The following is a 27112-nucleotide window of genomic DNA, read 5'->3' as shown; positions in this document are numbered from 1 at the left end:
CTCTATCAATCTCCTTATATTGTCAAATATCAAAACTCAAATCCCGACTCAAGCTTGACTCAGCTCAAGCTTAGTCAAACTGGTCAAACTTGACATAGGGAAATTGCCCCAACATATACTTTGATTCTGCTCTTTTAAAAGGAACATTGGCTCTCACAATTCCATCTCCATCCACCAAAACTATCGGAAATGTTTCAAAAAAAAGTAGGCATACAACGAAAAAAAAATTCGTGCCTTTCTTTATCTCTAAAGATAGGGTGCCCTAACCATCCAACAACTATTTCATCCCCCTCATCTATTGACCCTGTTCTAACTAATTCCCCCCTTTTGCAAGATTATTACCAAACCCTAATATATATATATATATATATATATATATATATATATATATATATATATATATATAGTATTTTGGCTCATCAAATACTAGTCATTTGTCCTTAAAAAAAAAAAGACCATAGCTAATTAGCCAAGTGAACTCGCGGTTAACTATAGAGAAAATTGCAAACCACGGAGAGGGCGTCGTTAAACGCGGTATTCAACCACCACCCACTTCACTTCCCAACAAACCCTCAAACTTTAAATGAATCAATCAATTTTAACATCCATGGCTCCACCCTCAAGTTAAGTATTCTTAACCCTCCATTTTTTTAAAAAAAAAAATTAAAATAAAAAATAGTCGATTAATTTAATTGCACGTTGCAGTTCGTTTTAAATACACACCATGCGATGACTGCCATTTAGCATTGGATCACTCTTCTTTTGTTCTTTTCTCTCCCTTGCTCTGTTTTGCTCTCCTCCTCCTCTGGTTTGCCTGTGGTTGCAGTCACCCAAAAACCCGAGCTCGCAAGCCACATTGCTACTATAGATTTAGCAGCATGGGAGCACAGGGAGTGATGGAGGGCGGCGGCAAGTGTGGTGGTGATCGGTCGTTGCTCGCTGGCGCCGGAGAGATGCTCAACTCTGTCGTCGGTTTCATCGTCTTCTCCTTCCTCGACGTGCTCGACATCGTCCTGTGCCTCGTTTACAAGGTCATAGACTATGCCATCGAGGCCAAGTGGAAGCCCTGCTACTGCTGCAGCTCTTACGACAAGAGCATGGTCCCAACCGCCGGCGCTGGCGGAAGAAGCAGCTTCCTGTTGTCCGCCAGCAGAGGTCCCAAGGTGGTCCGCCTCTGCTCCACCAAGCTCCAGCTCGAGGACGTCTCCGACACGCTCTACTGTCGCCCGTCCCGCGTCACTGAATTCTCCCGTAAGGCCACCGCCGCCGTCGCCGCCAACACTGGCATGTCGATTAAGTCTCCCGCGCCACCTGCCGCAGCCTTCGCCGTCAGCGCCAACGTGATGGAGATGCTCCGGGGGAAAATCGACGGACGGTGGAAGCGGCTGCCTCAGTCCATCCCACTGTGGTCCGACTGCGACTGCAAAGTCTGCAACTCGTGGAGCCGCTCTTCTTCCCCCGTCGTCGACGGAGACTCCCGGCTCTACGTCCACACCGACGGCCCCGGAGACGGCGGGCCGGGGACGACGTCCACCGATGTGCTGTTCATCCATGGCTTCATTTCCTCCTCCGCGTTGTGGACCGAGACGGTGTTCCAGGAGTTCACCGAGGAAACGCGGTCTCGCCACCGGCTCTTCGCCGTGGATCTGCTCGGATTCGGCCGGAGCCCCAAGCCGGCAGACTCCCTCTACACGCTGCGTGAGCACGTCGACATGATCGAGAAGTCGGTCCTGCAGGTCCACGACGTCAAATCTTTCCACATTGTCGCCCACTCCCTCGGTTGCATCATCGCTCTCGCCCTCGCCGTCCGTCACCCCAACGCCGTCAAGTCCCTCACCTTGCTCTCGCCGGTGAGCAACCCACAATTAACCTACCAAATCAAGCACCGCTAAATTAATTATGTATTCACTATATATAATTTATCCAATGCCGGCAGCCATACTTTCCAGTGCCGAGGGGGGAGGAGCCGACGCAGTTCGTAATGCGTCGGGTGGCGCCGCGGCGGGTGTGGCCGGCAATCGTCTTCGGCGCTTCCATGGCCTGCTGGTATGAGCACGTGAGCAGGACAGTTTGCCTGCTTATCTGTAAGAACCACAGGATTTGGGACTTCCTCCTCAAATTCTTCACTCGAAACCGGTAATTTTTTTTTTCAAATACTTACCTTTCACATTCTCTTCTTCTTCTTCTTCTTCTTCTTCTTCATTCAATTTTGCAAAATTTTATGACATGCAATTATTGAACTCATTCGTGGATGGGGCCGATCCACGAAGACCCAATTTAACTCGGTCCCTCACCCAACCATAAAGAAAGCGATAAGAACAAAGCTTTCATCTCCAGTGATCAAATTGTTTAGCAAAAGGAATCCACATGCACACAGCATTTTCTTTCGTTATTTCTGAATTTGTATTCATGCGACAAAAGATTTGACTCTGGACGTCCACAGCCCCAACCACATGTAGAGAGGTAACTGGAAAACGTAGATGGTCCTCGTGGGAGCGTATATCCACGGCTCTTGCCGGGACTGAAATTGCATTCATTCTCCAACTCACGTCAACCACATAAACCCACAGTTAGATCGGCATGATCAGCACCTCTGATGCTACAGTTAATTCGATAGCGAGTGATAATCAAGCGAGACATTGATTTCGATTTCTTGATTTATGATCGCTTAACTAATCAATCTAATCCATTTCTTTATTTAATAGTATTATTTTAAAAAAAACACTTTAAATCAGCAGCTGGTGATGAAAATGCATGGTCAATATATAGAATAGAGTGACTTTACATTTGTAAGGAAAACTGTCATAGCAAAAAAATATGGATCTCGTGTTATTTTTTTTTAAAATAAAATGTATACATAAAATATAAATGACATCATAAAAATAAAACGTCATAATACACTATTTAATGTTTTCCTAACGCACGTGACAAGAAGCCACATCCAGTGGCGGTCACGTTAGAGCGATTGGCCAGAGTTGTGGGGAATTGGGCACCCGCATTGAAGGATAACGAGAGATTGCGCCTTCCGGGCGGTGACTAGGGAAAATTATTGCTCCTTTTCTCACAGACCAAAATAAAGATTCAGAATTTTCAAAACAACATGTTTATATCGGAATGTTTGTCACTGGTCATAAATATCATTAACAGTGGCATAATTAATGGCGTTTTGAAATCTGAGGCCAGTGTGTACTGAGCGATGCATGTGAATGTCCTTAGGATTCGGACGTTCATGGTCGAGGTGTTCATGTGCCACACGCACAACGCGGCATGGCACACTCTGCACAACGTCATCTTCGCGAGCGCGGAGAGGATGGAGAGCTACCTGGAGATGGTGCGGGAGAAGCTGAGCTGCGACGTCCGCGTCTTCCACGGAGACGGCGACGAGCTCCTCCCCGTGGAGTGCAGCTACGACCTGGCGGCCAAAGTCCCCCGCGCCCGGGTCAAGATCTTCCACAAGAAGGACCACGTCACCATCCTCGTCGGCCAGCAGAGAGCCTTTGCCAGAGAGCTGGAGCAGATTTGGATGGATAATTAATATATAGTTAATGAATCCATCGAAGAGAATTAAGGAAGAAGGAATTAGTTAAATATTGTCTGGATTGCCATTTCGGAGGGGGTCTTGTGGGTCTTGTATTGTATAGGGTACCTGGGGCTTCCTCTGTTTGTAAATTCAGTGTATGTATCAAAAGTTAATATACATACAATAAAGAAAATAATAATCATATATTTCTGAGTAAAAAGGCTTTGAGGATGGCTAGAATATTGGGTAAAAATCTAGTGATCAAATTTCAAATGATCTCATGGCCCATTAGATCTGCAGCTTCAGCCTTTCATGAGTCTTAAGTAACAAGACAACTACTGCATGCAGCAAAAAGAATGGCCTCATGGCCCATTTTAGTGACTTTTTGTTTAGTCTCTATAAGGTCATGATCAACGACCACTTCGAATGATTTGAATTTTTTCTATTCGACGTGAATAAGAACACTAATTTTGATCGAGTATGATTCATGTTTCGTTTCTAAATTGGTTGAATCGGCCAGACCAATCCAATATTTAAATTAAATACTGACGCATGGATTGCATGCGATTTCATGTCACTCTCATTCTTTCGTGTCGAGTCGAGCAGACAGCATAGCAAGCACCGTACCAACCGACTCTGTTAATTTCCTTATTTTTTTTTCCCTTCAAGTCAAGACCAAAAATATTAACAACTCTCTCCATCAGCATCAAGCACCACAAAAGTTGGGAGCTGGTAACGTCTTTTTGCTCCTGTGGGAATAAATTATTCCAATCCGCACCACACTCCCTTAGTTAACCATTTTTTTTAAAAAATATGAATTGATTTATAAGTTAGTTTGCAATATTAAATTTAAGTTGATATAGGATGTTACGAGCAAATTCAAGTATATGGAATATTATGAGTAGATCTAAAGATAATACGATAGTCAAAGTCAAGATGAAATGATAATTAAAATGAATAGATTTAAAAATAATGTGATAGTCAAAATCAAGATGAGGTGACAGTTAAATCATTGCTGTTATCAGGTCTTAGCTCCTCACTCAACACCAATCCCTTCGGTATAAGAACGGTCGACCTAAGAGTTGGTTGGACTTGAAGGATCTAGTGCTCTGCTGGTAAACAACCGGGTGACATAAAGATCGGTCGAATTTATGCCCCGTACTACATAACTTTGTTATCTAAGTTTAGTATTCGCTTTCTCAATATAAGGTCAAACAACCCATGAGCTGGTCGAGCTTAATGAACCTATCTCTCCGATCAATGCCAAGATATACAGGAAAATTGATCGAGCATATGAAATACAACTCCCCATTGCTATAACATATTCCCTTAGTATAGTTGGATAAACTTATGGGCTTTAGTGTATTCCTCATATGCTAGTCCTTCTGCATACGACTGATCCGTCAAAAAGCTGGTTGGGTTTACAGGGCTCAACGTCCCTATCTACTACACAAGCTAATTTGTTACAACACCGGTCAGAATAAACTCGTCCCTATCTACTTCCCACTTTTACAATATTACTATCAGCTTACCGACTCAGTTTTATCAATCTTATAATATCACTCTCAGTATAAAGATGACCAACCCCATGGGCGCTTGGACTTATAATACGGTGCTCCCCATTCTGTAAGGATACAAATCCCTTATCATATAGCTAGCTCGAAAGCAGGCCCGGTCAGGTTTCTTTCAGGAGATATCAGTGTCAGAGAATCATAATAACTCGTCAGAGAATAATGATTATTTGTCAGAGAATATTCTTCTAATACAATATACTCATTCAGTGGAACCTTCCTCGAAGGTGACTTTACACCTTCCTTGAAGGTGACAGCTAACACGTTATGATAATATATTTTCTCAACCTCCTTATTAATGTCGTAAGTTTAAAAAAACATTTTAGGCACTGTTAATGGAAGATTCCTCGGAGGGTGATTGCATATTTTTCAGACTGTATACCTTCTATTACCTGACAGTTTCTGACAGCCAATATTCCTTGTCACCTTATTATTACAGAAGTTATGAGAGGTGAAATAAAAAGGGGAGGTCTTTTCCTTTGGCAAGGGATGCAATACATTCTATATTAACTTTAAATCACACACTCACATTTTACTATTGGCCTTCTCCATTTTTTCTTAGCCACCTTACCGACTTGAACGTCAGAGGGCTTACACCAGAGACCTCTTCCCTTGTTCTTGCTCTAACGTTCTGTGGGATCTCTCTTTCGTGTGCATAGAGAGGAAGAAGACACTCAAAGTCTCTTTTCTCTCTTGTTTGCCACCTTTTCTCCAATTCAAGGTTCTCTTTGAGTCAACAGCAGTGCCACCTGCCCAGCGCACCATCTTCATCGCTTTCATACATGATTAAATTTGGTGTCATCTGTGGAAATTTTCACTTGAATCTAAAACATAGAGATGAAAGAAGCTAGATGATTCACCGCCGTCATCTTGTCTCAAGAATATTTCGAGTTGTTGGTAGCCGCCCTAGCACAAAGGTTACTGCAATAACAACAAGTAGCTGCCACCATTACGTTACCGCATGATCCGGTCGCATCGAGGATGGGTCCTCACACTGAAAGAGGAACTTGAGTAGAGGGACATCTGGGTTTTTGCTAGTTCCTCCTCCACCAGTGGCTGACTTTATACATCCACCCATACAACCAATCAACTTATTGCCTATGCCACCATCCTCAATAACACATTATTAGGCATTGCTCCACACTCCTCTCTAGGAGATGGGCCAAGAAGAAATGCCCCAAGTATCATCTTCTGGAGATGCACTCGTGCCGGATTTGCACAAAGGGGGGATATTGGGATGATCGTTAGAGGTCTGACTGATGGAGACTCCAATTAGGAGAGGAAGTCGCACACCCGCTGACTAGAGATCCACACAGTCAGTTGCAGCTAGGAGCAGGCACAAGGACTCGAGATTAGTTTTAGGCCCAAGGATTTAAAGGGAGTAGCAATGCCCCATGATGATGCTTGAATAATCAAGATTGTTATGACCAATTGTAATATATATCGTACCTTTGTTGACACAGACAGCTCAGCCAACATCATCTTTAAGGAGGTATTTGAGCAGCTGCAGATAAATAAGAGGGAACTCCAACCTATAATGACGCTATTATATGACTTCATGGGCAACAAGTTTCAGCCATTCTGCCAGATTAAGTTGGCCATATTCTTAGGCGAAGAGCCCCTAATGAGGACGCATTGATCGATTTTTATTGTGGTTGATGCGCCCTCAGCATATAACATCATTTTAGATCGGTTGACCCTAAATGAATTTCAAACAATTGTTTCAACTTTCTGTCATAAAATGAAGTTCCTCATGGATCACCAGGTAGGGAAAGTTAAAGGGAACTAACTGGTAGCATGCGAGTGTTATTTTGATATTATCAAGACTAAAGCTAATGTTGTCTAGAAAAACCAACAACTGGAAGTTAACACCATTCGGGAGGCACCACCGACTCTGACTTATAAAGAGAAAGAAGAAGTGTAAATTTAGCCCGGCAGACCAGAGACTACTACTCAAATAGTTGCTGACCTATCCCCGAAGTTTAAAGCGAAACTTGTTGCATGTTTAACATACAATAATGATGTCTTCGCCTAGGAGCCCAAGGAAATCATGGGCATATCACCAACGGTTATGGAACATGTGTTGCATGTTCCACTAGATGATCGGCCGGTCAAACAGAGAAAGCAAGATTTCGATGCCGAGCAAAATAAGATCATCCAAGTGAAAGTAGACAAGCTGCTGGAGGCTTGCTATATCCGTGAAGTACAGTTCCTGGGCTGGTTGGGTAATATGGTCCTAGTATATAAATCAGGAAACAAGTGACGAGTCTGCATTGACTTCCAGAATCTAAACAAAGCATGTCCCAATGATTATTATCCTTTACTGTGCATTGACCAGGTAGTGGATTCCACCTCGATCTAGGTGTGAATTAATATACATACTGGATGCCTACTAAGGCTATCATTAGGTCCCGCCAACCAAAGGCAATCGGGAAAAGGTTAGTTTCATCACCATCGAAGGGACTTATTGTTATGATATTATTTCATTTGAACTAAAAAATGCAAGAGCTACGTACCAATGGCTTATAAATAAGGTGTTATGAAAGTAAATCAGGCAAAATATAGATATCTATGTGGATGACATCTTAATCAATTCACTCTGGGCAACTAGTTTATGTGGTGATATAGATGAGACTTGCCTCACACTGTGGGAGTATGGGCTCAAGCTCAACCTCATTAAATGCTTATTTGGAGCCAAGAGTAGAAAATTCTTAGGCTACATAGTTACAAAGCGAGGGATTGAAGCTAACCTAAGTAAAGTACAAACTCTATAAGACATGCCCCCACTCGTGCAACCTAAGGGGGCACAATTATTAACCAGGCGGATCACGACATTATCTTGCTTCATATCAAGATCAGCTAATCAAAGTTTACTATTCTTCAAGATACTCCACTGGGTTGCCAAATTTCAATGGGACGCCAAATGTGACATGACATTTGAATAATTGAAAAAATATTTGTCCACCCTGCCACTATTCGCTAAACCAATAGTAGGTGAACCTTTATGAGTATACTTGTCCACTATTGATAGTGTTGTGGGGTCGGTGTTAGTAAGGCTAGAGGGGAAAGAGCAACAACCTGTATATTTCTTAAGTTATTTATTAAAGGGTGCCGACTGTCGCTATAACACACTCGAGAATTTGACTTATGGACTGGTTTTGGCTGCTCAAAAGTTACTCCCTTATTTTCTCTCTCACCCAATCACTGTACTAACCAACAACACCTTAGGCCGAGTGCTAATCAACTCGAAAGCTTCAGGGTGGTTGATCAAATGGACCACGGAGCTTAGTAAATATTATTGGACCTCGTGGTTATTTTGGTATGATCAACCAAGTTAAGTTAGGTCCTTGTATCTAAGTGTACAGGAGCTTAGGAGAATAGGAAGTCGAGCAAAAGATGCAGCTAGCGAAAAGGATGGCACGGGAAGGGAGCCGACGAGCTTGGTGCATCCGAAGGATGAGGTGTTGCGGAAGATTACACTGGTGTACGAGAAGAACATACGCGACGTTCAAGGGACGAGAAGCTGGAGCGAAAGCCTGCTCGAGGAGAAGGCCGAAAATTAGGTTCGGATGAGCCCTATTTCGATTGACCGCAATCACCCAGGCGATCGAAGTAACAGAAGAGTAAAAGAAGCTGATGAAGATTGTTGAAGGCGCCCTCAACAGGAGTAAAAGCGCCTCCAAGGTGCCCGCGTGCCTCTGCCACCTTCAGGCGGAAGGCGCCTCCCATGAGCATTGAAGGTGCCCTCCGTAAGCATGGAAGGCACCCTCCATGAGCATGTAAGGCGCCTTCGACCAGGAAAACTTATTGTTGGCAGTGGATAAAGGTTTATCCACTGCGCCTCGCTGGAGGCGCCTTCCAACCCCTTTGGAGGCGCCTTCAAGTTACGTATAGGATTTCTCGGAGCTATAAAAAGGCCCCTGGAGCTAGAAAAAAGAACAACGACTTCTGTAATCACTTTCCTAATTATTTCTGAGCTTTCAATGTGTGTAAAAGGTTTCTCTGCCTTCAGAGAAGGAGATTCATAGTGAGCTTTTCAACCGCCTTGGATTAATAACCAATTAGGTTGTAACCAAATAAATAGTGGCCTTTTACTTATTTCTTTAAGTTGTTAATTCTATTTTTAATTGCGTTTCTAGTCTAAGTTCAAGAATCGGGAAGGGGTTTTATTTTTCAATTTCAGGCAATTCACCCCCTTTTGCCGGTCCCGTCGCACCAACAAATATGATATACAATATCAGCCCTAAGCGACCATCAAGACTCAGACCTTAGCTGATTTTATAATGGAGATCCAAAGCCTAGAGTCGGAAGAAACTTGGAAGATATATGCAAATAGATCATTCACTCGACAAGGCAGTGGAATGAGAATTCTTATGATATCATCTAAGGAGGATAAAATACAGTTATCCGTCCTGTTAAATTATCGAGCCACCAATAATAAAACAGAATATGAAGTATTGATAGTTGACTTATAGGCTGCAAGGTATGTGAGGACCACTCGAGTCTTAATCTACTCAGATTCTCATTTAGTATCTCAACAATTATCGGGTAATTTTGAGATCAATAATGAACAACTCAAGTTATATGTGGAGGCATTTGAGAAATTTAAGATGGGATTTTAAGTGGTTATTTTACAAAAAATTCCTCGATTGGAGAATCAAAAAGTAGACAACTTGGCCAAGTTGGCCTCCTTAATAGTTCTATGGATCCTAGGCAAACTCGTTGAACAAACATTGTTGGTTGCCCATATTGAGAGTCAGGCCAATCTGAAATTGCAAAGTGATTGGAGAATACCTTTAATCTCATTTCTTTAAGAAGGAATATTACTAACCGACCAAGAACATGCACATGTGATGAAGAAGAGAGTCGGTCTGTTCATTTTGATTGGGGATAATCTATACAAAAGGGGGTTTCCCATCTATTACTAATGTGTATTGGACCAGATGACGTGCAGTACATTTTACAGGAAGTATATCAAGGTTCGTGTGGAAGTCATGCGGGTGCTCAATCGTTCACTCGAAAAAACATGCTAGCTAGGTATTTTTGGCTCACTCTACAAGCAGACTCCGCCCGATTGGTATCAACTTGCTTATTATGTAAGAAGCATCAAAATATTTCTCACCACCCTACAGAGTTATTGAAGACCTCGATTGTCTCATGTCCATTTGATCAATAGGGCATGGACATTGCAGGGCCCTTTCTTATGACTCCCACTTAGAAAAAATTCTTGCTATTAGTTATAGATTATTTTTCCAAATGGGTGGAAGCTGAGTCATTGGCCAAAATAACTGAGCAGATGGTTAGTAATTTCCTCTGCAGAACATTGTCTGCTTATTCAAGATTTTATACAAGCTCATCTCTTACAATGGAAGGCAATTCCAAGGGTAAAAAAAATTCGAGAATGGTATTCAAGTTATGATACCATATAAGCCTTTACATCTGTAGCATATACTCAAATCAATGGTCAAGCTAAAATCACCAATAGGAAAATCATTAGAAGACTCAAAACTAAGCTTGATCATGTTAGAGGAAGCTAGGTTGAGAAGCTATCTAGTGTGTTGTGGGCTTAACGTACCACCCATGGGAAGTGACAGGTATAACTCTTTTTCACATTGTTTATGATGGTGAAACAGTTGTCCCGGTCAGAGTTAGAGTGGAATTCGATAATGTCGATTGGTGCCTTATGGAGCTTGATCTAATAGAGGAGATTAGAGACAAAGTAGCAGCTCAACTGATGGTATATCACTAAAGAATGAAGTTATTATTTTCTAGAAATAGTCTTGGAGAAGTTGGTCGGAAAAGCTACTATTTTCTGACGGTCGACGGGGTTGAGGGAGTTCATCGGAGAAGACAAAGGGGACTTCATCTTTGGGGGCGCTTGTGAAAAGGTGCTAGGTTGGGAGGGACTTTTCAAAAGTTTGAAATTCAAACTCAAAGGTGGGTGACAGATTTCAAAGGTTTGAACTTCAAATTTTTAAATTTCGAACTTCCTTTCCTCTTTCCCTCTCATCTAGTTGGAACCAAATTCAAAGAGGTGGGCTAGAGTTGGGCCCTAGGCTTGGGCTCTCACTCACCATCAAAGGATGGTCGGACAAAACCTCACTGCCGGTGATCATCTACACTGCACTTTGGCTGCCAGCAACAAGAGCACCCTCCAAAAGTGAACTTCATCTCATGGTGGACCAATACAATGATGGCTTGGCTGGTTAAGGCAACTTGGAGGGTATGAATGGATTATAGGCCTGCTGTTTGGTGATGCGCTTGTCCGACAAAGTGGTGACAAGGTGGCTGAGTGGCTAGCTGGTGGAGGGGAAGCTGACGATGGGGGATGGGGGAGATGGAGGAGGGAAGGTGGCGGCTAGAAGTGAGAAAGCGGAAGGGCCATGATGCTATACAAACTGGATCTACTTACTACATCACAAGGGGCCTCATTGAATGATCGTCGGAGATTCAAATGTGTCAAAGGCGGAGTTCCAAGAATGGTCAAAGCGTGGATGGGCTACTGGAGTTCTGAGGAATCACAGAGCAACGAGGAGACCTGGATACGGATGGCTAGTGGCAGTCGTGCACTTTATCTCATTCACCATGACTTGGTACCTGGTGATTATCTTTGGAGCGACGGAGGATGGCTAGAGGTATGGGAGGATGCTGGGACAATGCAGACTGGCGATGATGAAACGTCATGGCTAACATGATAGTATGGTAGCATAGAGTACATAGATGTGTGAGATGTATGATAGTGATGTATGTATGACTGTGTTAGGTTTATGATATATTGACGAGGATGTAGGTTGGTATATCTGCATATATACCAACCCATGTGATAGGTGCTCTGCCTTGTGTATGACACCAATCTACTAGATGATAAAACAAGTATCCACACTGATCTGACAGCTGTTCGGACATGACGTGATTGGGACCGACCTTACCATTGGGATGCATGTGATTTTTCTGATGATATCTTATTTACCTTTTCATCAAAACTATAATAGAAAAGTTATTCCAAGATTTTTTCAGGTGGGAAAATTGGTCTGGAAGTGGATCAAGTTGGTTAGAGACATCAACAAATTAGAGCCACAGTGGGGCGGACCAATAAGGTGGTGTAAAAGCTCACCTCGGGCTCTTACTACCTTTAGGATGCAGACGGAAAAAAATTAGAGCTGCCGTAAAGCACAAATCATTTGCATCCCTATATGACCTGAGAGTACGCTTGTAAGACATTAATGTATCATGTTGAATATTTGCACTTAATGAAAATGCAAGCGATTTTATCTTGAAAGCCTTATATTCCAGACTCCTGGGTTGTCTGGCCGGGTTATAAGTGAGCATGTTTTCGCGCCATATCCCAGACTTCTGAACCGTCCATCCAGTTATAAGCAAGCATTCTCTAACGTCATGTCCCAAACTCCCAAGCCATCCACCCAAGTTATAAGTGAGCAGACTCTCGCACCATGTCCTAGACTCTTGAGTCATCCTGCGAGGTTATAAGAGAGCATGCTCTCACGCCATGTCCCTGACTCTCGAGTCGTTCAAACAGGTTATAAGTGAGCATGCTCACGCATCATATTCTAAACTCCCGAGCCATCTGACTGGGTTATAAATGAGCATGCTCTCTCACCTATCTCTCAGACTCCCCAACCGTTTAGTCAGGTTATAAGTGAGCATGCTCTCGCACCATATCCCAAACTCTCGAGCCTTTCAACCGGGTTATAAACGCCACATCCCAGACTTCCGAGCTGTTCGGTTGGATTATAAGCAAGCATGCTCTCACACCTATCTTCCAGACTCCCGAAACGTTTACTCGGGTTATAAGCGAACATGCTCTCGCGCCTATCTCCCAGACTCCCGAGTCATTCGACCGGGTTATAAGCGAGTATGCTCTTACGCCATGTCCCAAACTCATGAGCCATCAGGCTGGATTATAAGTGAGCAGGCTCTCGTGCCATGACCCAGACTCTTGAACCATTTGATTGGGTTATAAGAGAGCATGCTCTCGCACCATGTCCCATACTCCCAAACTATTCGACTGGGTTATAAGTGAGTATGCTCTTGCACCATGTCCCAGACTCTCAAGTCGTCTGACCAAGTTATAAGTGAGCATGCTCTAGTGCCTATCTTCGACACTTTCGAGCTATTCGGTTGAATTATAAGCGAGCATGCTCTGCTCCATGTCTCAAACTCCCAAGCCGTTGGGCCGGGTTATATGCACACATGCTCTCGTACCATATCCCAGACTCCCGAGTTGTTCGGTTCGGTTATAAATGAGTATGCTCTTGCACCTATCTTCTAGACTCCCGAATCATTAGGCCAGGTTAAAAGCGAGCATGCTCTTACGCTAGGTCCCAAACTTCCGATCCATCTAGCTGTGTTATAAGCGAGCATGCTCTCGCTTCATGTCCCAGACTCCCGAGCCGTTCGACCAAGTTATAAGCGAGTGCTCTCGTACCATATCTGAAACCCCCTGCGCCATTTGATAGGGTTGTAAGTGAGTATTCTCTCACGCCTATCTTCCAAACTCTCGAGTTGTACGACCGAGTTATGAGTGAGCATGCTCTCGTACCTATCTCCCAGACTCTTGAGATGTTCGACCCAATTATAAGTGAACATTCTCTCGTGTTATATCCCAGTCTCCCAAGCCATTCGACTTGATTATAAGCGAGCATGCTCTCGCGTCATGTCCTAGACTCCCAAGCCGTTCAGTTGGGTTATAAACAAGTATGCTCGCGTGCCTATCTCTCAGATTCTTGAGTCGTTCGGTCGGATTATAAGTAAGCAGGCTCTCGCACCATATCCCAGACTCCTGAGCAATTCAACTGGGTTATAAGTGAGTATACTCTCATGCTAGATCTCAGACTCCCCGAGCCATCTAGCTATGCTATAATCGAGCATGTTCTCGCTCTATTTCTAGACTCTCGAGCCGTTTGATCGGGTTATGAACTGTTTGATCGGATTATAAACGAGCATATTTTCATGTCATATCCCAAACCCCCAAAGTCATTCGGTCGGGTTATAAACGATCATGCTCTCGCGCCTATCTTCCAGACTTCCTAATCGTTCGGCTGGGTTATAAGAGAACATGCTCTCGTACCTATCTTCCAGACTCCCCAGCCGTCCAAACGGGTTATAAATGAGCATACTCTTGCACCTATCTTCCAGATTCCCAAACCGTTCAGCTAGGTTATAAGTGAGTATGTTGACGCCCTATCTTAAACTCTTGAGTCGTTCGATCGGGTTATAAGCGAGTTGACTCTTGTGCCCATATTCTGGACTCTTGAACCTATCCGACCGGGTTATAAGTAAGTTTGCTCTCGCATTTAAGTATCTTATTCACATTCCATCCGAGTTAATTTATCACCTAGCAGATACCACTCAGATGATTTAGTAATTATTTATCTATTTTACCAGGCCTAATTATACTGATTAGTTAAATCATATGTGTACTTGCTCACACGTCTACATATCAAGTTTTTATGTCAATTGACCTAATTATTCTGGCCGACTTAATTATAAAAGATATCGCTCAGACATCCAAATTCTTAATCTCCGAGTTACGAGACCTTTCTTATAAAGTAAAGTTCACTCAGATTTTATCTTACTAAACAAGTGTTGACAAATTATGAAAACACACAAAAAGACAGGTATGCTTTAATGGTCAATACATATTTTGTATTGAAGTTTCGTATTCTCCCCTCAGCGGGTGCACGACAGAAAAATAAATACATTATACATTTAGTCCAATTTGCTTAAGATGTCTCTCAGAAGACCATCTAAAATGTGTTGTTGATTTATGAATTATTTTGGTGGCTCTGTTAATAGGTAGTCACCCTGACAAAGCTATTGGACCGCTCCTTCAGCCTCATAGGCGACTATCCTTATAGTGCGCTCGCCAAATTTCTGGCTGAATTCGTGAGATTTGAGATAGGCTTTCCGTCTAATATCAAAATATTCGTCCTCTCTCGCCTAGTATGCTAGCAATTGGACTTAGCCGATTCTAATTCAGCCTGCATCGATTCCAACTGGACTTCTTATGTATCTAGGTTCTTCTGTTGCTCCAGGATCAGCATATCCATAGTCAACAATTCTTTAGTTCGCTCTATTGATCCCGAGGCATGAAAAAGTTTCAGTTCCTCCAGCAAGACAATCTTCTAGGTCAGGTCTGATAGGGCCTTGGTGTTTATAACAGTTTCTGTTTGAAGATTGGATTTGCTAGCATTTAATAGGATTTCCAATTTCCATTTTTTCACCTGTTGAGAATCCACTAGATGTTGAGACTCCTTCATAGTCCTCCCTATCTCCAATAGCAGCCCAGCTTGGAAGCCCACTTCTTTACATAGGTTGGCCACCTCGGTGGTCGGGGTGAACGCAGAACGAAGTTCTAACTCTTCCAACCATTCTTTCAAAATCTTATTATCCCGTGCTAAGTCCGCTACCAAGTAACTTAGGCTTAGGCCAGTAACAAAAAAGTTGAAAATCAATGTTAGGGTATTTCACTCATTAAGCAGAAAAAGTTGAGAACTTACTATAGTGGCACCCCGAGTAAATTCATCCACACAATCGGAAATAGAAGAGTCTTTTGACCATTTCCTTCCCCATGACCAAGCTTTAGCCAGTGGCTCTCTTAGTTTCACCAACCCGAAGAACTACATAGGGGGAGGGGGGAAGGGTTAGAACCTATCCCTTGCTGGGATGGCAGGCCTAAAGTAGAGCAAAATTAGCTATCAGATTCAGGAGTGGCAGACCTTGGAGAAGAGGTGCTAGGGGATGGCTTAGCTTGCTGGGGCGAGCACACAAATGTTGAGGGTGCCTTAGTAGGCCTAGTCGGCTTCGAAGGCATAGGCCTTGCTAATGCAAGACGCATAGTTTCCATCTAGGTTTTTCTCTGATTAGAGTTTATCGAAGTTGTGGACCTACACTCGACCCTCACTCAATCGGCCGGAGATGGAGCAGTTGATCAACGCCTTTTATGCCTAAAGCTTAGTGACACATCCAAGTCGAGAGACTCACGGGTTGTGCCCGGTGCTTGAGGACTGTCGGGCTGTGAGGTTGCTCGCTCAGCTTCCCTCCCCTCCAAAATTGCCTTCCCTAGTTGATTCAAGGTAGTTTTATCCAGCTTAGTGGTTGTCGAGTAAACAACCTTAGATATAGTTTTCGCTACAAAGAGAAACATAAGATTTTAATTATGCTTAACATAAATAGAGAAGTAAAAGTTTCTTACCGAAGGAGCATTTTAACCCCATCGGGGTGGGGCTCAATCCAAAGATATATAACAAACCCTCCTGGAGTAATATAGGAATGTCGAACTTTAAGCTGGCTAGTTTTGTGGTAGTTGTGCTGAAGGTTAGATCAATGTTGAGGTCGCCTAGCTTGGGTGTAGGGGGAAGGGATGACTACCACTCGGTCGACCAAAATATGAGTGTGGGGAGTCTGATAAAGAAATATTTGTCCTTCCACTCTATATTTTGAGAGAGGATTTTATTAAAGAGGTTAGTTTTTGGTCAGACACAAAAATGAAAGAGACTATTGGTTATTTATTGAGGATAGGGAAGGGATGACTACCACTCGGTCGACCAAAATATGAGTGTGGGGAGTCTGATAAAGAAATATTTGTCCTTCCACTCTATATTTTGAGAGAGGATTTTATTAAAGAGGTTAGTTTTTGGTCAGACACAAAAATGAAAGAGACTATTGGTTATTTATTGAGGATAGAAGAAATAATGAAACACTTGGGAAGTTAAAGGAACTCCGAACAACTGAAATATGATGGCCACTCCGCACAGGAGGTGGATAGAGTTGGGAACCAACTGTTGAAGAGGAAATCAAAAATACTGACTTATTTCAATAGAAAGTGGCAAAATGAGAAATCGTAGGCAGACTATCCATCTCTGACAAATGCGATGAGCAAATCGTTATTCCAAAATGTCATCGCTTTCACCAATAAAACCTCTCCCCTTGTTTTTAGCAACCAGTAAGTTGATCAACTTTAATTTTAGTTGTATCTTGGGGGCTTCACCCACCTATCTAAGCACGGTCCTTACCATATGTACGGTCGACTCAAAGTAGTTGAACCTTCACGATTTTGTTACTTGGTTAAGTACCTAGAATGGAGGTCCTTATTATATATCTGATCGACCCAAAGCTGGTCTGACCATAGATCATTATTGATTAAGTACTTAAGAATGTGCATGATCTTCCGAGCTACCCAGTATATAAAGTAAGACTAAGATATCATTTGAATGCGTAGAATATTTAAAACTACCAAGAAAAATTAGCAGCAAGAAATAACCAAATGTGGAACAAGGTTAAGAAAACAATAATAAAAGTCTGATTACAAAAATTTTTTGGCCCATGAAAAGGGATAATACAGCAAATAAGTTATACAAGTTTGGGGAAGACGCGGGTCGGAAGCTCCTTCAAAATCCTTTGACGGTCTAGAAACCGGGTAGGATGTTCGGATGTTAGGTAGCCCCCCTCATGGAGTTGTGAAATCACCCCTTCTGCTCCAATAAGAAACGCTTTGTTAATAGAGGTGATGATGGGGATGTTAAAATCCCATGATTGAAGGAGGGCCATTTTCCTCGTCTCAAAGTACTCATCCTCCCTTGCATGGCAGCTTGTCAACTCTGCCCAAGAGGATATCAGCATGGAGGTGAGTCCCGCCTACTCGGACTCAGAGGCAATTAGTGTAAACTTGGTGGCCTCTAATTCCACTCGTAGAGACTCTAGCCCAACCCTTTGAGCGTCTATACTTTGCTGGTGCTTGGACGCTAGATGAGTTTTCGCCATCAGCATGGTTTCTTTGACCTTCATCTAGGAGGTGTGAGCAGTAGTCAATTCCTCTAACCGGCGAGAGAGGCTCTGGACTTCAGCGATCGTCTTGTCTAAATCAACCATCACTTTGGTTCGTATTGCTATCTCAGATCAGAAATTATCTTCAGTTATTTTTAAAGTAACCTCTGATTTATTTGCCCTCTCTGGCTCAACCTTCGCTAACACCTAAGTTTCTTGGAGTTGTCATTCAAACTAGCTCAGCTGTTCAAGGGGAGCCTGGCTTTCTTATAGGGATTGGGTGGAGCATAGATAAAGTCAACCTCTGATAGGCACTTCAGGGCCAATTCCGCCATAGATCAAGATAGGTGCATCCCGACTCCCCAAAGCTAAAGAAAAAACATCATTAGCAATATTATAAATAAAAGAAGGTAAGTAAGAGAAGGTAAGGAAAGAAAGGTTAGAAGGCTAAAGTCTATCGTGGTAAAATCATAAGAATACCCATCCGCCGTCTCCACTAGTATGTGTTCATCTTCTCGGCTCATGGCTAGCTCTAAGGCCTCGATTAAGGGGTCCTTCAATAATATTTAATATTCTACCGCATGTCGATGGGAGAGCCGATGAAGAAGATATTGCTTGAGTGGTTGGTATGTCATAAACAACCAAAAATTGGTAGAGTCGTTTCAGCTCACTAGAGGAAGCTTCAGTGGATGGAGTGATGGGAGGGGAGGATGGTGAACGTGAAGCAAGAGCCGAAGAATCACCTAGACTAGATGTGACCTCCTCTCAGGCAGGACTACCAAAAGGGAGAGCGGACAATGTCCACTAGGAAGATAGGGTTGAGATCTCTTCTCGAACGGGTGTAAGATGGGGAGCGGGCATGCTGATGAGAGACGTCACCCCTTTGGGAGTTGAGCCGTCGGGATGAGTCGTCGCCTTTTGCATCTCCACTTTAAGGGTGCCCTCGGGTCCGTGGAAGATGGAGAGTCTTCGAGTGTCAAGAGAAGGGAGGAGGGTAACTCTTCTTCTGTTGCAGGTGCCGCATGGGAATCAACCGCCTGGCTACTAGAAGCCTCGCTTGAAGGATTGACCAATTGTTGTTCTCACTCGACTAGAAGCATCTGCTCTTGCCAAGTCAGCTCGGCCTCTTCTAGTTGAAGATGCTCAGTAGCTAAGGCCGCATACAAAGCATCCACTGCGTAAAATAAAGAAGATCTTAGTTAATGATAACATAATAGGTATGGTGTTAATAATTACCGAAGGAGCAAGGAAGGGGCGCCCGAACGAGGTTCAGTCTGAACAAATATATCAGGCCTTCATGTAATAGTTTTGGAGCTTTGAACTTTAATCCAGCTAGCTTACCCGAAGTAGAAACAAAGGCCAAGTCATTTTCATAGTTTCCTAAATCAGGAATGGGAGGGAGTTTGGACCGCCATTCCATCGACCAAGAAACTGATGTAGACATCTTAATAAAAAAAGAAATGGGATTTCCATCCCTTATTAGAGGAGGGTAGGTTCTTAAAGAACACTACCTTGGAGTGCGATTGAAACAAGAAGACCCCTGGTTCTAATTTCTTTGGATAAAAGAAGTAATGAAAACTCTGTAAAGGTCAAGAGGATGCCATATAAGTGAAACAAGATGATCATGCTACACATTGAGTGGAAGGCGTTCTGTGCGAGTTGCTGTAGTGGAATGCTAAAATAATGACTTATTTCAGATAAGAAGGATGAGATAAGAAACCGTAAGCCAACAGAAAGTTGATCTTTAAAAAAGGTCACAAAATCATGAGAAGGACAATGAGGATGATCCTGGGTAGTCAGAATACAAATACGAATGCTTTTAGTATTTTTAAAGACAAATGAATCATTTTTAAGTCACAGTTGTCAAAATCTGAGCTAGTGAAAGTATTCCAGGGAGCAAATGATTCTTGGGCCATGGATGGATGGAGGAAAAACACAGGAAGGTCGAAAGGAGAACTTACTAACGTAGGTCGCAAGAAGGAAGAAATCATCAACAGAGATCGGTGGAAGAAAGGTTTGAAGGAGACGAAGCACAGATAATGCACTTCTGTGACCGTTAGGGTTTATAAATAAAAGCATAAGTAATTCTTCAATCTCAACCGTTCGACCAAAATGACTTAATCATCAGTAACCGTTGGATTATAAAGGATAGAGTGATGTTGGCTCGTACAAAAAATCATGCGTCAATTGTTGTTTCAAAGAATGAGATAGTGAGACATATGGCGTTTATCCATAAATGGACATTTATGATGGACGAGACAATCCAAATCATTTCTCTAAAAAGAGTATCACCAGTGCCTTACCTAACGTATCTTTTCAATAAAAATAAAGTTGACTACTGCATTAATGGGAAGACTTAAGCATAGCCATCCGGTCAGCCCAAAAGAAGGGCGAGCGAACGAAAATTAGACTGGGCTTTAGTCAGTCAGCTATGAATCTCCTTCGCTAGACTTAAAGGGGAGGCTAGTGATACAAGATGTTATGAGTGAACCCCAGAGATGACGTGGTAGTAAAAGTCAAGGTGAGGTGACGGCTAAAGCGTCTCTCTCATTATATCTAATTAGCTCCTCACTCAGCGTCAAGGCCTTCGGTATAAGGATGATCGACCTAAGAGCCGGTCGAACTTGAAGGATCTAGTGCTCGACTCGTAAACAATCGACTGACACAAAGATTGGTCGAAATTATGACCCGCACTACATAATTCTATTATATGACTGGCCAGCTCAAAGGTCGGCCGAGCATATCTAAGATCAATATTCCCTCTCTCAATATATGGTCAAATGACCCATGAATCGATCGGACTTAATTAACCTATCTCTCCGATCAATGCCAAGACATACAGACTAAACCCAAACGACCCTAGAGTAGATCAAGCATATGAGATACAACTCCCCATTGTTGCAACATATTCCCTTAGTATATGGCTAGACAAACCTATGGGCTTCAATGTACTCCTCGTATGCCAGTCTTCCTGCATATGACCGATCAGTCATAAAGCTTGTCGGATTTATAGGGCTCAACACCCCTATCTCCTACATAAGCCGGTCGGTTACAATGCAGATTAAACTCGTTCGATCCTAATGCACCGGTCGATCATATGAGGTCCAACTCCCCACTTCTGCAATATTATTTTCAGCTTACAGGCTAAGTCTTATCTGTCTTATAATACCACTCAGTATAAAGATGACTAACCTCATGGGCGGTCGGACTTATAATACATCACTTCCCGTTCTGCAAGGGCACAAATCCCTTATCATATAATTGACCGGAAGCAGGGCCGGTCAGGTTTTTTTTTTTCAAAAGACAGCAGTGTCATAGAATCACAATAACTAGTCAGAGAATAACGAATATTTGTCAAGGAATATTCTTCTGTTACAATATACTCATTCAATGGAATCTTCCTCGAAAGTGACTCTATACCTTCCATCAGCTAACACGCTATGACAATATATTCTCTCAACCGTCTCATTAATGACGTAAGTTATAAAAGACGTTTCAGACACTGTTAATGGAAGATTCCTCAGAGGGTGACTGCATATCTTCCAGATTATATACCTTCCATTACAAGATAGTTTCTAACAGCCAATATTTATTATCACCTCATTATTATAGATGTTATGATAAGTGATATAAAAAGGGGAGGTCCTCTCCTTTGGCAAGGTACGCAGTACGTTCTAAACCAACTTTAAATCATGTACTCGCATTTTACTATTGGTCTTCTCCAATTTTTCTCGGCCACCTTATTGACTTGAGCATCGCAGGACCTGCGTCAGAGATCTCTTCCCTAGTTCTCATTCTAACATTTTGTCGGATCTCTCTTATGTGCGCAGATAGAAAGAAGGCACTCAGAGCCCCTTTTCACTCTAGTTCACCTCCTTTTCACTTGATCAAGATTAGGGGTGTAAATGAACCAAGCCGCTCATAAGCTATTCGAAGCTCGATTCAATAAAAACTCGTTTGAGCTTGTTTAATAAGGCTCGTTAAGATAAACAAACCAAGTTCAAGCTTCACAATATTCGGCTCGTTAGCTCGTGAACATGTTCGTTAAGCTCATGAATTAACTTTTAAATAAAAAAAATAGTAGTTTTGATATTGAATTTATAGATTTTACACTTTACTTATAAAATATATAGATAAATATAGTAAATTTATTTATTAGAATAAAATTGTAAATTTTAGTATGAATATTATAATTTTTTTCTAAATATATAATTTAGTTTTTAATGAATATTTAAATTTATAATTTATATTTATTAAGCTCGTTTAAACTCGATAAAAGTTCGAATAAGCTCGTGAGCCATGAATATATTCGTTAAATAAAGCTCGAGCTCAGCTCGATTAAAAACGAGTCAAACTCAAATATTCAAGAGTTCGGCTCGATTCGACTCGATTACACCCCTAATCAAGATCCTCTCTAGGTTAATAATAATATCACCTACTCAACATGTCATTTTCATCGCTTTTAGACATGATTATAAGTATTGGAGCTTATTTGGAAAAAATAAATTACATGTCAGATAATTGTTTCGGGGAAATACTTCATTGCCTTAATTTATCTAATAATATTTTTTTTTGTTTTTTATTTTTTGCTTTAGTGAGATCTAATGACATTCTTTATATATCCATTATGTAACGGTGGGTAACAAACGCTACGTGATTAAGGCTCTCTGACAACGCCACTCCAACTAACAAAACTCACTCTGTTCCCAGTATCTATCGCTTAATTTTGCAGTGACACGTCGCCAATCTGAAGCTGGTGGTAATCCATGGCGAAGAAGCCTGGAGGAGGCGAGCACAGCAAAGCACTTAAACCAGCAGTGTCCTGGTCGAAATGAGGGATTTGGCTAACGTGATCCAGTTCCGACGCAATGAACCGGTCGAGAGCAGACCATCCGCCGTCGCCGGCGCTGTAGTTGGCGATGCCGGCCGGAGGCTCAGCCTCATGAACCATTTGATGGCTGGCGCAGTCATCGTCAGGGATTAGCCACGGAAGGGTCGTCGCCGCCTGAGTCGGACTCTGCCAAGCCGGAAGCTTCATGGCTGCGCTCGTCGTCGTCGACGACTCTTCCTTGCAGGATCTGCCCACGTGGTGGAGGATCTGTCGCAGTGCGCCATCGCTGATATCGCCGTCGAAGCTCTTCTGCTGGACACCACCGCCGCTGCCGACGATCTTCTTCTTGAACACTCGACAGATCACCCAACCGTCTTCTTGGTTTGCCGCCAGTTCTCCAGACGCCGTCTAATGAATCAACAAGATCCTAAATTAAATTAATATTTCTCTCCCAATTTTTTTTAATAAAAATACTAATCTGACTCCGTCGCACGTACGCTGATCAAATGATCGTCGAGTCTGTATTCGTGCATGATCCACTCGGACTTCTGGCCGTGAGGGGCGCGGCCTTTGTAGAACACCAACGTCTTCCTCATCCCGATCCGGCCGACGCCGGCGTAGATGACCTTGTCGCGTCCTGTAGCCTTCCAGAATCCGGCCGCCGTGGCTCTATTGGTCCGCGTCCCGGTCGGATACTTCTTGTCCTTGTGGCTGAAGAAGTACCAGTCGTTCTGCGGCGTCGTTCCAATCTTGCACTCCTCTTCAATTCATTCTCATCTCGAATTAGTTGAATGCATAAATTAATTGACCCAATGCATCATCATGATATATACCTTGAATGTCCCAAGGCTCGAGCTTGTTGAGGTCGATGTCGCGGATGACATCGAGGTCGATCTTCTCACACGACACCTTCTTTCTGAGGTAGTAATTGAGGAGCTCCTCCTCTGTGGGATGGAAGCGGAATCCGGGCGGCACGCAGGACTGCCCGTTCACGGTGATGCTCATCTTTAACTAACTAATTCACTTTGTTAATGGAGTGGTGAGCAGAGGAGAGAGTTGCATATACATGTATATATATAGTGATCGAATCACGGATACAATTAATTAATTAAAAGAGGTAATTAATGTTCAATATCCTATTTTTCGATCAGGTAGGGTATTTTGTGGTTGGAGGTGGGGTTAGTTCAGAGAGAAGCCAAACCACCCACCGCACATGCTAAACCTGCGCGCGACGATGAATCACGTGAGCTTGCGAATTGCGATAGTAATTGAGGTCGGATATAATAATAATTATTTTATTTTTTAAAAAAAATAATAAATCCGGCTAATCCTAAATGATTTATTTAGTTTTTTTTTTATTATCAAAATAAATAGAAAAGTATTTGTACATATTCTATTTGAAGTAAAAATTTCTATAAATTTATCATAACTGAGCATCAAATCATAAATGTCTGGATAACAACTATCATATTATATTTTCAGAATTATTCTACTACAAGAAAGAGGAAATTGAAAAGAAGATATGAAAAATATCATCTAAATAAAGAGAAAATATTATTATTATTATTATTATTATTATTTAAGTTTTATTAAAAAAATTTATTAAAAATAGAAATAATCCTTCAAACAATTAAACATGACATTTGTGTAAACAAACTCTAATCCATAATATATACTTGACATACTAAATTTTTTTAAAATATTATAAAAAAATATTAAAAATAGTAAAAAAAATATTTCATACTTAAAAAAAAGACTATTTTTTAATCCTAAACTGAATAGTTATGAGTTTCCATAAAAAATATATATATATAGATCTCTAAATTCTATAAGTCGGAATCCCAAATCAAAAATTACAACCTTTTGAAATTCAAGATATTTTATCAGTTGATCCTGCATCAGTAATGCAAGCTCATGAGAGAGTGAGGCTTAACATCGGAAGGCATGACAGCTGACCACAAAAATCTCCACGAAAAGCACAAGCGAAACTAACTACCAGCACAATTCTAGCAGAGTGCGAGGAAGAATATGTTACATCACTTTTAATCGTGATCAGTTTAATCGACGCCTGCTGCTCCGGTCTAACAAACCACTACTACCGCAACAACTACGACGAGAACGGCAAAGACGACCAACAACTGCTGCGGGAGAGTAGGCACGGGGACGAGCTAGAGAAGGGGTTCTAGAAAGAGAGGGAAATGAGATTATGGGAAGTTCGGAGGCATAGCGTTTTCGCGGAGCCCACCAGCAGTGGAAATGCCATCCATAATATGTTGATAGGGCAACATCAAGTGATAACAAAAACACTTAATTACTATCTCAGGCAAATGATACAATTAGACTTTCTAATAGATAATAAGAGGTCTAAAGTTGGAGTTTTAGCTACTATACATTATAAAAGATTTTTTCCTTTAGTGGGAAGCGGGTCTAAAAATAGTAGCTGTTTGGATGAATCTTTATGAGCACTTTCTGATTTATCCTAGTATCTGGTGAAAAATTTTCTTGGTTCAGCCTAGTCCTCCAGGATTAGTTCGTTCAAAGAATTAGATACTTGGTGCCAATTAAAATAAATAAACACTTAATTACTATTCCTACGGGTTGACAGAGTTGATACTTGTATACGTGTTTGTTCAAATAGATCTTGGGGTCAATTCCCAATGGGTGTAAAATACTTCATTGAGTGCCTGATTTTTTTCAAGCAAAGGGTCGCTGCACTTGGGCAAAATGACCACGTGATTTACCTATCTATATCTTGCTGTGTGACTGATGATACTAAACCGCTTAGGGCGAGAGATATCACCTTTTGCTCTAAAAATACTTAATTATTGCCTTAGGGTAATGGTGTAGTGACATGATACTTTGTTAATTTCTTAGACATCCAACGATCGAGTTTCATCTTTGGGTTTAATTTAGTGATGAATTTTCTTTAATAGACGATTGACCTAAGAATGTTGGACTGATGGGGTCGCCCATTGTGAGTATTTTTCAATTTACTTTGTGGCCGATGGTAAACTTTCGTAGAACTAGGCTAGTTATTCCAAAGATTAATCGACGTAAAATGGATACATGATACCACTAAAATATAAATAAATAAATAAATAAAAATACTAATTAATTAGTTCAGTAGTTTACTAAGCCCCTTTAGAGCATCCATATCAGTTACCTTATCCAAAGATTTTATCTTAAATTTTGAATAGGTAAGCTAAACAACTTTTGTATCAGCTACTTTATCTATTCTCTAAATTTAGATCTGATGAATAATGATTTTCTAAATTTAAGGAATAAAATCTCTATCCTAAAAATAAATAATATTTATTTTAAATCTCTTTCCTTTCGCTCATTCTTGTCAATCTCTCTCCTTCTACTAATTCAATAAATATAATAATAAAAAATAAAAGAAAGAGAAAAAATAATAAAAACATGAATATAATAGAAATTTTAAGATAGTTGATGTAATGTGTAGTGAAAAGTGATTGTTTAAATTTAATAAAATGAGTTATTTATCCTAAATTTTAGATATAGTGGTAGGAAAATTAATATGAATGCTTTTAGTGTGAGATGTGTAACAATGTATGAGACTTTAGTAGATAGAAGTTAGTTTATATATATATATATATATATATATATATATATATATATATATATATAAAAGTTTATATTATCAATTTTAATAATTAACCAAATGAATTTTAAATATAAAATTTTTAAATAATCAAATAAGTTTAATTGAAATTAGATATCATCTAAATGAATTAAGTTTAATCTCATAAAAAAATAAAATTAAACTTGATCAATTATTTTAATGACTAATTAATTTTATGCTCGATTATTTATCGAATAAGTTGAACATCATCAAAGTGACTTGACTTTGATCGTTTACTGTCTTCATATATAGCTAGGTATTGCATTTCTGGTTAACAAATTCGTCACAGAATTATGTGGCAGGTCAAACTTTAGAGGGGCACGTCGAGGCAAAGAGATTGTTAGGAAAAAGACAGAAAGTAGATAGTCGGCTGAAACTGTAAGGGGACTTACTACCTTAGGGGCGGAGGGTGACTGTTCAGCTTGTGCTTAAGTGGTAGGTGTAATCATTTTAATTTATTTTGCCTTATACGATGACAAAAAGTTTTCAAAATACTGCTTAGCAAGGAGAAAAGAAGAAATGACTGGAATAAATGTGAGAAATCAAATGGGAGATACAATTGAGAGTCTGATCATCGTACGAAAAATCACACAAATTGTTTTGTTAGAAGTAAATAGATGGTAGAATTTCATTCCGAGCATGAATCATTTTTCTTAAGGAAGTTTTGCCCATACTTTATTGCTATTAGGTTTAATGATAAATTCCCTCCGAAATATTCAAAATAAAATTTATAAATAACAAATTTATAAATTCTTTCAAGA

At 41.2% G+C, this 27112-nt stretch overlaps 2 protein-coding genes across 2 annotated transcripts; one reads left to right on the top strand and one right to left on the bottom strand.

Moving 5' to 3' along the window:
- The first annotated feature begins 766 nt into the window (after nt 1-766).
- On the top strand, nt 767-3611 carry LOC122011729 (probable lysophospholipase BODYGUARD 3). The gene is made up of 3 exons (XM_042568105.1): nt 767-1850; nt 1937-2136; nt 3217-3611. Exons 1-3 carry the CDS (start codon nt 879-881, stop codon nt 3533-3535), a joined length of 1491 nt encoding a protein of 496 aa, XP_042424039.1. The 5' UTR covers nt 767-878; the 3' UTR covers nt 3536-3611.
- Nucleotides 3612-22495: 18884 nt separating this feature from the next.
- LOC122011720 (NAC domain-containing protein 43-like) lies at nt 22496-23747 on the bottom strand. The gene is made up of 3 exons (XM_042568095.1): nt 23542-23747; nt 23206-23468; nt 22496-23116 (listed from the first exon to the last, which is right to left on the bottom strand). Exons 1-3 carry the CDS (start codon nt 23711-23713, stop codon nt 22598-22600), a joined length of 954 nt encoding a protein of 317 aa, XP_042424029.1. The 5' UTR covers nt 23714-23747; the 3' UTR covers nt 22496-22597.
- Between the last annotated feature and the right edge of the window lie 3365 nt (nt 23748-27112).

This window comes from Zingiber officinale, chromosome 1A (assembly GCF_018446385.1).
Source record: "Zingiber officinale cultivar Zhangliang chromosome 1A, Zo_v1.1, whole genome shotgun sequence".
NCBI classification, from domain to species: Eukaryota; Viridiplantae; Streptophyta; class Magnoliopsida; order Zingiberales; family Zingiberaceae; genus Zingiber; species Zingiber officinale.
This window is presented reverse-complemented; position numbering and strand designations above follow the sequence as displayed.